General features: G+C 51.5%; 1 protein-coding gene and 1 non-coding gene across 2 annotated transcripts; both read right to left on the minus strand.

Moving 5' to 3' along the window:
• Positions 1-1,299: 1,299 nt before the first annotated feature.
• On the minus strand, positions 1,300-5,860 carry RPS13 (ribosomal protein S13). Its single transcript, XM_075928064.1, has 6 exons — positions 5,751-5,860; positions 5,196-5,244; positions 3,459-3,537; positions 2,901-3,070; positions 2,179-2,279; positions 1,300-1,375 (listed from the first exon to the last, which is right to left on the minus strand). The coding sequence occupies exons 1-6, from the start codon at positions 5,771-5,773 to the stop codon at positions 1,342-1,344; spliced, it is 456 nt and encodes a 151-aa protein (XP_075784179.1). The 5' UTR covers positions 5,774-5,860; the 3' UTR covers positions 1,300-1,341.
• LOC112547674 (small nucleolar RNA SNORD14) lies at positions 3,142-3,232 on the minus strand. The gene has a single exon (XR_003091467.1). It is a non-coding gene; the product is annotated as a small nucleolar RNA SNORD14 (small nucleolar RNA).
• Positions 5,861-11,340: the final 5,480 nt, after the last annotated feature.

Raw genomic sequence — 11,340 nt, forward strand, 5'->3', positions numbered from 1 at the left:
TCCCCATGTGCAAGGCAGACTGTACAAACGTAAAACACACAGATCCTGCCCAACATGCTTATGGTGCAATGTGTAAGTCAATAAACAGAGAAATACAGATTGGTGACTACAAGGAAATGAGATGATACAGGTCAGTGTGACAGACAGTGGCCTTGGCACTCCAGGAACTGCAGGGTCTTGGCAGCCAGTCCTAGGATAGTATTCTAAGCCAAGAGGAGAAACACCACTGAGAAAGGAGGCCTCTCTAGTAAGAGCTTGCCTCTGAAATCAGTTATTCCAACAAAGCCCAATTTACAACAGGTAAGGATTGCTTTGTTGAAGCTTGCAAGCCTCCCTTGGCCTTCATGTAAAAAAGGATACTAGATTTAACATTTAAGGCAAGAAATTCTGCCTTATATGTACAGAAAGCCTAAGGGAGCACAATCTTTGCTCTTCATCAAGGTGTCTAACCAAAATATTTTAAAACTAACCTGCCAAAAGTGATTTGAAAGCCCGCTTTTTTAAAAAGGGCAAAGGACAGATTTTAGTGGCATAAGACTCAAGCAGGATTACAGCTAGCTAGTTCTCTTACTCTATTACAACACAGATAGATCAGACACACTATTCTTGTACAACTGCAATTATATATATTTTCTTCTGTTAGCGGGTTATTTAAACACAGACCCTCCAGACTCAGGTAGTGCTAAGAGCAAGGGAATCGTAGCTCTGCAAAATAATACAGGAGCCATCAGTTATGGATATTATGAAGTTCTAACAAATGGGAAAGCGTGCATCTATTACCATGTCTTTTCACACTGCAACATAAGCTCTACATAAGAACATACCCATCTGTAAAGCACTGCAACAGCAAATAATGTTTGATTGGCATTCTAAAAGGGCTGGATTCAACCACTGTATTTCCAACTTTTTCCCCCAGACTGAAACACAGCAGTTCAATTTGAATTTGCCTCACCAGAAAAAGGAAATGGTTTACTTGTTTCTCCTTCCTGCCACAATTTAGAAAACGTGGTTTTACAATAGCACCTCAAGGTAAAGACAAAATTCAGAAACTGGATGTTCAGCAGCAACTGTCAGTCACAGATCAGGTTGTGCACAGGCTTCAGTGAGAACATTCTGAAGTGCAACTATGTTGAACTGGTATGCAGTTCATTGCATACCCCCTCCAAATGTGATCCAAAGTATTACACATACCGCTATTTTTTTAATATCCTTATAGATATATGCAGACATACTTTATACCCAGTTTTGCAAAGCTTAGCATTTAATGAAACATCCACACAATTTAGAAGACAGCACAAGTCTTTAATATGACTTTATTCTTTCAGTAAAAAGAGTGAACTCCTATGCAACCAAAGCAGAGGCCGTGGAAGACTCACTGAAAAAAAAAAAAAAAAAAAAGTAATTACTTTCCTCTAATTTGGATGCTGTCAATGCAGCAGCAACTTCAAACTTTGCTGCAAATAAACTTTTCTGTATTTGACTGGAGCAAAGAACAGCTTAGCTAGCTGAAATTAGGCTTTTCAGAATTATAGGAGCTAACTTAGTGAAGGAAAGTTTAGCCAACACCAAGGAAAACCTCTCTGGTGGAAATTGCAAATGGTTGATCGATCACTATAGTGAGCAATCTGACCCAAGCAATTAAAGTGAAGCGGGAACCACAGAAAAGGACAAATTTTAAATAAATAAGGTACAGTAGATTGCAGTTTACAAGCAGCCCCCAACTTGCGATGCGATCGGTTCCTGGGGAAGCATCGCAAGTCAGGGGCACCGTAATTCAAACCTGCATTTACGATAGGCACCATGTGCTGTCATAAATGTGGGCCAAGGATGCAAGTTGGAGGGTTTCTGCCCCTTCTGCACTTACAAAAGTGGTCGTAAATGCCCGGGGGGGGGGGGGGGGGGGGGGGGGGGAGTGGTTGGTCGCAACTCAGGCCATCATAAGGTGGGGGTTTTCTGTATGTACGCTCCTCTAGCTGCTGCTGGTCACTATATCAGACCACATGTTTACTAGATTTTCAAACCTAGTCAAGTTTGGAAGCAGGCACCGCTTTGCTTCCTTATTCAGGGGTGTGCGTGTGTTATCTCAGTGTTTCCCCCTAGAATGAGGGTGGGGGGATTCAATTCCACTGTCAACTAGTCTTGTTGGACTTCCAGGTTGGAAACAAAAAGAACACTTACTACTTCCAGTTGGGTGGAAGTACTCTCTTGGTCTTGTAGTAGCGAGCCAGCCTGTGAATTCTGCTCTCAATCAGAATCAGACGAAATTTGGCATCTTTATCCTTAGCAAGGAAAGGAATCAAGAAATTCCCATTATAACACCCAAAGAGATCTAGCTACACTTAAAACAAGCTTTGGTGAAAGAGAAAGTATTTGTGTATTTCCCACAGCAATTGTAAAGGGCCACAGTATCCCCACTCTGAGTTTGATCCTGCTCTTTGACTCATGAACCAGACTTAAGTATAAGGCAGGGAAGTCCAAAATGGTATTGTTTTATAAGCAATACGAGTCTATCAACTGTACCCTTTAAATTTTACTGAGATGAAGTAATGGCCAACATTTCCTGAAGAACACTGAAAATCTCTGCCTAGACATCGGTTACCAGTCAAATAAAGATCAGAAAACACATACTTAGCATTGAAAACTGATCTGCACTTTGTATATTATATGTAGTATTATTTCAAATATGTATAGCAATTTCAGAACAGTCTCCAAGTTCCCTCTCCAAAATTCACAAATGAAGCTGCAACAGCATTGCTATTTATATACTTCATTTGTTTATTGAAATTTTAATTAATCCCAAGACTCTTCTAGGTTTAGCTTAAGTTCCTAAAGCACTTTTATCTTGGTAAAAACCTTTTTCACTCTTTGACTAAGGTCTTTGAGTGACAATTAAAGTTTACCTTTCTGTTTCTCTCAAGATGTTTACGGACAGCAACAGCCTTCTTGATCAAGTGATACAGATCCTCTGGAAGGTCTGGGGCAAGTCCCTTGGACTTAAGGATCCTTAAGATTTTGTTGCCAGTGACAAAACGAACTTGGGCAACACCATGAGAGTCCCTTAGGATTACACCTGGAATTAAAATTTATATACTTTATGCCAAGAAAATCTTATTAACAATCCTACAATACTGTATCAGAGGCTCACTCAGACATCCAAGGAAGGCTAACCCAACATTAAGGAAGACCTTTCCGGTGGAAACTGCGAATGGTTGGAAAACAATCATCACAGTGAGACATCTTACCAGAGCAACAGAACTTCTGGACCCCAAAGCACTTTAACAATTAATTTTACTTAACTCCCCAGATCTCCCATATGATAAACAGGGAAAAAAATCAAAACAGACATTAAGGTTTCACATTAAGTTATCCAATGTCAGCAAAAAGTTTTGGCAAAAATAAAATTAAACCCAGATTTGATGTTTAAAAATCCATTCTTTATAAAAGTTCAGAAAACTTACCGATCTGTGAGGGAGTCAGACCTTTCTTAGCGAGTTTATAGATCTGCTCTTTTACATCATCAGACGTAAGTTTTAACCACTAGAAAAAATGGATGAATATAGATTACATAGAAGAAGCTACAACTAATATTTTTGAAATCCAGTAAATCTATTAAATATTAGGAAGGGGATATGCACATTTCTGTATTCATTTGCAGACATGCACTATAAAGGCGATACTCCTACCATGTTTCACTAGTGGAACGCATGGAACAGCGCTAATCATTAGAAGCGCACATCCACACGAGCAATCCACAATCCCTAGAAGCTGGAGATACGTTGTTTTGTGGTACCCAAAAGCAGAAATGAAACTTGAACTAGGGATTTGAAAGCTTAACCAGTAAGCATCACCCTTACTATGTGATGCTTACCAATTGGTGGGGGCTAGAGTAGCCTCTGTCCCTGGTGAGCCTGGGTGTGTCACAGGCAAGGGCTACTCTGGCTGGGCTTGAATGCCCCTTCTGCACCACCCCCCAGTTTAACCAATTAAATGGGATTTTACATCCCTAACTTGGGCTGGCAAAAAATAACAGTAATGAAACAATCACAAGGACTTATTACAAAACCCATTGCAGCAGTTCAACTACTATGACTATGTTGCACATGGGGACATGCTAAAAAAACAATTCTGGTAAAACTCCATGTCAGAAGTGATATAGAAATGGTTCTGGAGAGTGAATTATTAAAAGGCATTTTTTGGTCTGAAGTAAAGATTGTCTCCGTGACTAGAACACTAAACGGACAAAACGTAAAGTAAAGATGTTCCACAACAATCTAATAAGAAAACCTAAATAGAATTAAATGGACTCAAATTTGTAACACCAATGAAATGTCTCTGCAACTGGATTTTCAGTTACAGTCCCTGGTAGTTAGTTGGTTTTACTGTCTGATTGGTCATACAAACTTGTCTCATACAAACAAGTAATGTAAATTTGGGTCCAGTAGATTTCAAGGCCTGTATAAACATCACTTAAAATAACTTGAAAAGGAAAACAGTTTTTAATAAGAATATATTTTATTAAATGAATAACATTTCAAACTGACTTCCAGATTTTCTTGAGGGAAGACTGCTCTAGTAGCAGCACTGGAGGGCTCACCTCATTGTTGTATTCATAGCAAAGATCATTCTTACAGGATAGTCAGGAAAGTTAACTCTAATCAACTGAAGATACCAACTTAGAGCACATTTAACCCGAGAGACTGCTCTTTCAGATGTACAGTGGCCTTAGTTCACTTTAGATTTGTTGCATAAGTAAATTAAGCTGAAGTCAACCAAGGCCACTACATCTGAAAGCATTTGTACAAGTAGTTCATGTGCTTTAAATTCATACCTTTAGTTAAGTTTCCTATGTCCATGCACAGACATGTCTTAAGAGACCACAAACTCTTTTCAAGCAAAAGGAACAGCCACTAAGTTGTAGACTCTAACTTTCTACTGACTAACTCTACAATCCTCAGCCAAATCAGCAAAATTTGGGCACCAAGCTACCTGTCTGCACATGAAACTCATGTAGGTAAATAGGTACTGCAAGCTATGCTTTGTTTTCAAGTTATGTTTGTATGGGGAGGGGGCATGAAACGCATCCCCCAAACTGGGAGCATGTGGGACAATCAGATCATTTAACACTGAACACACCAGCTCGATTCAAACCACTGGTGCAAGAGTTAATGTACCAAGCACGCTAGCGATTTACTTACTGTGGGCACACTGCGTCGATAGGGCAAGGCTGACTGGGACAGGCCCTTCCTGTTTGAGAGAGAGGCACAGGGCGCTGAATGGAAAACGCTCCACACAGAAACCCCCGGGCACCCGGGCGACACCTGCAAGGCGGCAACCCCCGGGGTTGGTACCTCCCCATGCCGAGCCCGCTCTTAGCGCCTGCCGCGTCTCCTCCTGGGCAGGCTCCCCCTTGGCCTCTATGCCCCGGCCCGCAGCGATCGGCCTCGCCGCTCCGAGCCCGGCCTGTGGCGGCCCGAGCGGGACACCGGCGGCTGCCCTCACACGAGGCTCTTGCGGGGGGGAGGGAGGGGCCGCAGGGCAGGCGCGCGCGCGCTAATTCCCGCAGCAGCGGCGGCGCCGGCCGGGGGGCTGAGCGCGACGCAGGACCCGCGGTGCGAGCCCGGCACGTGCCCCCGGCGCCGCGGGGCCGAAGGCGAGACGCAGCCCCGCGCAGGGAACCGGCCTCGCGCTGCCCACCCCGACCCCACGCGGGGCCCCCGGGGAACAAGCGCGGCGCCGCCGCCGCCGCTTACCCCGGAGCGTGCATGCGACCCATGATGGCGCCGGGCAGCGAAAGAGAGACCAGGAGGCGGGGGCCGTGGCTCACCCCTTCCGCCGGAAGAGACGTCAGCTCGCGACTCCCGCCCCGTCCGCGCGCTGGCCAACCAGAGCGGCGGTCCCCCTCAGCCGAAGGCGGAGGACTAGGAATCCCGGCGTGCACCGCGGCACGACAGGCCTCCGGCTCCCAGCTGGCGCTGCCGAGGCCTGCTGAGAAATCCCAGCATACACCGGGGCTGAACTGGCGCGCGGGCTGGGGGCAGGGCCATTCCCACTGCTGGCCGCGGCGGGGAGAGAGGCGCCGCCGCACGCGCCGGGCCGCTGTTGCGACAGCCTCCCCCGCCCCCTCCGCCGCTGCTGCCTCCTTCAGGCCGGCTCCCTACGAGTGGGGGCGGGGCCAGCGCGCAGGGAGAGCTGGCTTAAAATCTGGCTCCCCCCGCCCCTTCCCGAGTGAGCGACCCTCTCCCAGCGGGGATGAGCCGGTAAATCCGGTTTATCCGTTAATCGTGTCTACACGGTGCCGTCCCCGCCTCTTCCTGCTGCCTGCACAGCCGGGCCCGCCGTCCGCTCTGCGCGGTGCCCTTGGCCAGCCCGCTCCAGGCTCGCACTCCAGGCGGGCGGGGGCTGCGGCCACCGGCGGCCCAAGGCACAACCCCCCCCCCCCAATGGGGAACTAGACGCTCGGGCGCCCCATCCCCGTAACGTGTCTCGGTGCCAGTGGAGCCGGGGCTCAAACCAGCCTCTTTCACAAGTGGCACCGGCCCTGCGCCTCTGGCCCCTCCCCCATCCCCTGCAGCTGCCCCACCCAGCAGGACTGACCCTGCACCGTGGGTCCGCGCAGCCTCCTCCTCTTCGTGGGCCGGCAATGGCTTAGTACAGCAGCCACTGCTGCTGGGAGGAGAGGGATGGGCAGGTCCAAGGCACCAAGTAGCGCTCCTGGACCGTGGCATTTTTAAACTGTGGCCTGCGCCCCGGCAGGGGCTGCGCAGAACTCGGCTGGGGCTCTGCTCTCCCCTCGGGATGCACTCGGGCTCTGCCACCCTCCTTGGGGGATGGTCAGGCTCACTGCCCCCCATGCGCTGCCCCCCTCTCTCCCTTGTACAGGCAGTCCCCGGGTTACGTACAAGATAGGGACTGTAGATTTGTTCTTAAGTTGAATCTGTATGTAAGTCGGAACTGGCGTCAGCCGCTGCTGAAACTGATCAGTTTCAACAGCGGCTGAATCTGGATGCCAGTTCTGACTTACATACAGATTCAACTTAAGAAACCCAGGCGGCCCCAAGTCAGCTGCAACTCTGCCTCGGGCTTCCTGGAGTCAGCCGCTGGTCAGTTTCAGCAGCGGCTGACTTGGGGACGCCTGGGGCAGAGCAGCTGGGGTGCTGCTGGGTTGGTCTAGTAGCGCGGCCACTCCTCAGCGCTACTGGACCAACCCAGCAGCACCCCAGCTGCTCTGCCCCAGACGTCCTAATTCAGCCGCTGCTAAAACTGATCAGCAGTGGCTGAATCAGGACTCCTGGGGCAGAGCAGCTGGGGTGCTGCCGGGTTGGTGCTCTACCACAGGCCCCGGGCTTTGCTCCACGTCTCCCTGGTCTGCTGGGGGGGGCACTAGCTGCGTCCCCCCCCAGCAGACCAGGGAGACGCTGAGCAAAGCGGCGGAGGACCCGGGGCCGGACCCGCGGCGCTTCCAGATCAGCTGGCTCCCCCAGCAGACCAGGGAGATGGGGAGCAGCTTTTCTCGCCCCGGAGGAGGTGGGCGGCGGGACCAGGCCGTGTTAAGATCCCCACTACATGGGGGGAGGGAGGAGGAGAGGAGAAGACTGAGCTCCCTCTCCCGCCCCCCTGCTGGGGGAACAAGAGCACAGCTTTCCCTGCTGCAGCAGGGTGCCAAGCTAAGTAAGCATTCCCCCTCGTGCCCAGACCCCGCACCCAAATCACCCTCGCTCCCTTCCCCCCACCAAGACCCCACATTCCCAGCTTGCTCTGACACCCTGCTCCAGATATAAGACTGTTATTAGGGGTTCTGTGAAATTCTTTCGAGTTTAAAAGGGTTCCGTGGCCAAATACAATTGGGAAACAGTGCCCTAGTGTTCACCTATGCAGCTAGGGCAGTGGTCTCCAACCTTTTTACACCCAAGGTCCCTTTTTAAATCTCAGAACATGCAAAGACCTACTGCCCCACCCTTCCCCCAAGACCCCACCCCTTCCTTGAAGCCCCGCCCTCTCTATTCTCCTCCTCTCTATCACTTGCTATCCCCAGCCCTTATACACTCTACACTGCTACTTTTTTCCCCAATTCTTCTGTAGGTAGAGGTTTTTCCAATATTTGGCCTGTCTAGACTGGACCAAATGTTAGAAAAACCCCTTATTTTGGAATCCCCCTTATTCCTTGTGGAATAATGGTTAATAACCCTAACCCTAACCGTTGTGACGGGCTGGCCGAAGCCCGCACTATGGGCGGCGTGGCCCCATCTGATCCGTCAGCTGGCGGAAAAGCACAGCGCCAATGGGAAGAGGGAAGTACAGTGATTCTTCCCACCAGGCTGCCTGCATGCAGCTCCGGCACGAGGAGGCAGGGCGGGATGCCAGGATGCTGGTGTGACCTGGCCCCGCTGATTTTGAAGGGCCGCGGCAGCTCGGCTCTGGGCGCGTGTCCCTGGGAGCTGGCTGTGGCGCGCGGCACAGCCAGGGCCCGCCCCGCCAGCTCCAGTCCTGCCATGCCTCCAGCCCCCCTTTGTCTCCGTGCTGCCCGTTTCCCACGCCTCCCCTGCACCCCAGACTCCCTGCTCTCCGTCTTCCCTGCAACCCTTTGGCTCTGCGCCGCCCTTATACCCCACACCCTGCTCCCCCCGATCCCTGCCCCCAGCTCTGTTCTGCCCATTCCCTGCACTGCCCCTACAGCCTGATCCCTCTGCCCCTCCCGTTCCCCGCATCCCATTCCCCGTGCCTCCATCGCACCCTGCTCCCCCCAGCTCTGTGCTGCCCGTTCCCTGCACTGCCCCTAGACCCTGATCTCTCTGCCCCTCCCGTTCCTCGTATCCCATTCCCCGTGCCTCCATCGCACCCTGCTACCCCCGATCCCTGCATCCTTCTGGCTCTGTGCCTCCCGTTCCCCGCTCCACCCCTGTACTCCCCCACTGTTCCCTGCACCCCTTTGGCTATGTACTGTCCCTGTACCCTGCTCCCCCTGTCGGTCAGGAATGAAGGGTGCTTGCCCATAGGAAGGGGCTGCACAGGGCAGGGAAAAGGCTGCTGTGACCCAGCAGGGAGTGAAAGGGGGAGTTCACTTGAAGTACCTTTGCCTTTATGGAAAAAAAAAATGAAAATGCTATTTGCTATTTATAGGGCTAAAATGCCGGGACAAAAAAGAAAAACAAAAAAAAACCCACTGCAAAATGCAAACATGTAAAAGAACAACAAAGGGGGGAGGGGAAATGTTTTGCTTGAGGCAGCAAAAAACCTAGAGCTGGCCCCTGGGGAGGAGGAGGGGCTGGGCTGTGGGGAGGGGAGGGGAAAAATATGTGGAAGGGGCTTGTGCGGAGGGGAGGGGAGAGGAGGGGAGGAGGTCAGGAGAAGAAGAAGAAAGGGGAAGGCACCAAGGGACAGGGGTGCAGGAGAGACAAATGCCAGGGGGCCAAGTGCAGACAATGAGGAAAAGGGCAGGAGAGGAGGTGTTAGTGGGAGGGGGGACAGGGTGATGCTGGGAGAAGAGAGGGGGAGGGGGAGGTGCTGGGAGAAGGCTTGAAAGAAGGGGTGGGCATGAGGAAGGCAGGGATGGAGCAAGGCATCTGTGAGGGCACAGGCATGAGAGTAATGGGAGCAAAGGGTGGTGAAGGGGATGGGTATCAGGGGAAAAAGAGGGCAAAGGGGGCAGGGGCAGGGGCAGTGAGGGAAGGGGGATGCACCAGGAGGGTGCAGGTGCCAGGGGATTCTGGGGGTGAAGCAGAAGGGCAGACACCTGCTGGGGTGGCACCTGCACCAGCACCAGAGGAGAGAGGCAGGGCAGGTGTGTAGAGGGAGGTTTTAGGAGAGGGGATGAGGAGGGGTAGCTCACACGATCAGAGTGGGGCTACTGGAGGAGTGGGCACAAGGCGGAGAGAAGGACTAGCGGAGGGGGCAGGTCGCAGGAAGGCTGAGGACCGTGAGAAGGGCAGGAGTCAGGACGGCAGAGGATGAGGAGTTGGGAGGCAGCAGGCACCAGGGGAGCTGATGAAGCAAGGAGATGAGACATGGCAGCAGAGAGAAAAGGTAGGGGTTTATAAGATACTTATTAATAACCTGGGTGATATTTATTAATAACTTATTAGTAATTACTGTTCTTTTTATTAGGAATGTATGCTATTAAAAAACACTTTTTGTGAGGGAGGGTGGCGAGTCCCTTTTTTGTCTGGCGAGTAGGGTTTTCCATAATTTGTCGACCCCTGCTCACTGGGTTGAGACAAGATGTGTGGGCTCTGGGGTGAAAATGAGGGATTTGGGTGTGGGAAGGGGTGAGAGGCGCAAGCTCTGGGAGGAAATCTGGAAGCAGGAGGAGGTGAGGAAAGGATGTTGGGTTGAGGCAGGAGCTCCAGGTGAAGAAAGGGGATGCTGGGTTGAGGCAGGAGCTCCAGTCTGGGGAGTGTTGGGGTCAGATGAAGGGTTGCAGTACTAAGCAGGCATTTGGGTTGGGGTCTGTGAGGGGCTCAGGGCAGGGGGTTTCAGCGTATGATAGGCTCAGGTCTAGAGTTTGGAGGAGTGTGACAATGCTGTGGCCAGATGGGGGGTTGGCCACAACTGGTATTTTTTTTGGCCAGCCTTCATTTTTAAATAAAATACTATGTTAAACACAAAAAGTTTCTACATTGTCTTTATTTATGAGAAGGGCAGGGAACCTGTTTTGGGCCAGGGGCTCACCGTCCCACAGAAAAGTCAGTTGGGAAAACACAGGAGATGCAAAAAAAAAAATAAAAAAAATAATAAATAAAAACTTCTCCCAAAAAGCTCCCAAGTCTCACTAATGTGGCCCCAACTGTGCTGGAGGGAGCAGGAGACATGGTACTGGGGAAGGGTGCTAGTGGGTGCTGGGGCAGGGGACAAGAATGCTGGGGTGGGAGCAGGGTTCTGCAGCTGGGGGGAGGGCAGAGGGTTCTGCAGCAGGGGACAGGGTGCCAGTGGGGGCAGGGAATCCCCACCCCCAGCCTCCTCTTAGGACTCTCCCCCACCCCACCCGGGAGAGGAGGAAAGCCCCCGCACATGCCTCCTCCAGGGCCAACTACCCAGCCTGCGGCGCAGAGAAGCCCCCGCACGCGCCCCCTCTGGGGCCAAATTCCCCCTCCCGTGGTGCAGGGAAGCCACCACGTGCCTCCTCCGGGGACTCCCCCCAGGCAAGTTCCCGGCCTGCCAAAGAACTTAGGGAAGGGAGCATTCAGCACACTTCCGGAACACCCAGAAGTGGCGTGAAGCTGCAGGACTTCCGTCCATCCCGCAGGAAGCCAGCATTACCTCCATTTTCGCTGGAGGTAGGTAGTGGGGCTTCTCGGGGTGAAGAGGTTATGGGGGTTTGAACACCTCACGATCGACTGATTGAGG

The sequence above is a fragment of the Pelodiscus sinensis genome, chromosome 5, assembly GCF_052426305.1.
Source record: "Pelodiscus sinensis isolate ZL-2025 chromosome 5, ASM5242630v1, whole genome shotgun sequence".
NCBI classification, from domain to species: Eukaryota; Metazoa; Chordata; order Testudines; family Trionychidae; genus Pelodiscus; species Pelodiscus sinensis.

Excerpts from the sequence above, each read along its gene's own strand:
- RPS13 (XM_075928064.1), bottom strand. The coding sequence starts at position 5,773 with ATGGGTCGCATGCACGCTCCGGG. Across the intron at positions 3,538-5,195 it reads ATCGACGCAGTGTGCCCACA|TGGTTAAAACTTACGTCTGA; the intron begins GTAAGTAAATCG and ends CATTTTTTCTAG. Across the intron at positions 1,376-2,178 it reads CTTCCACCCAACTGGAAGTA|TGAGTCTTCCACGGCCTCTG; the intron begins GTAAGTGTTCTT and ends TTTTTTTTTCAG.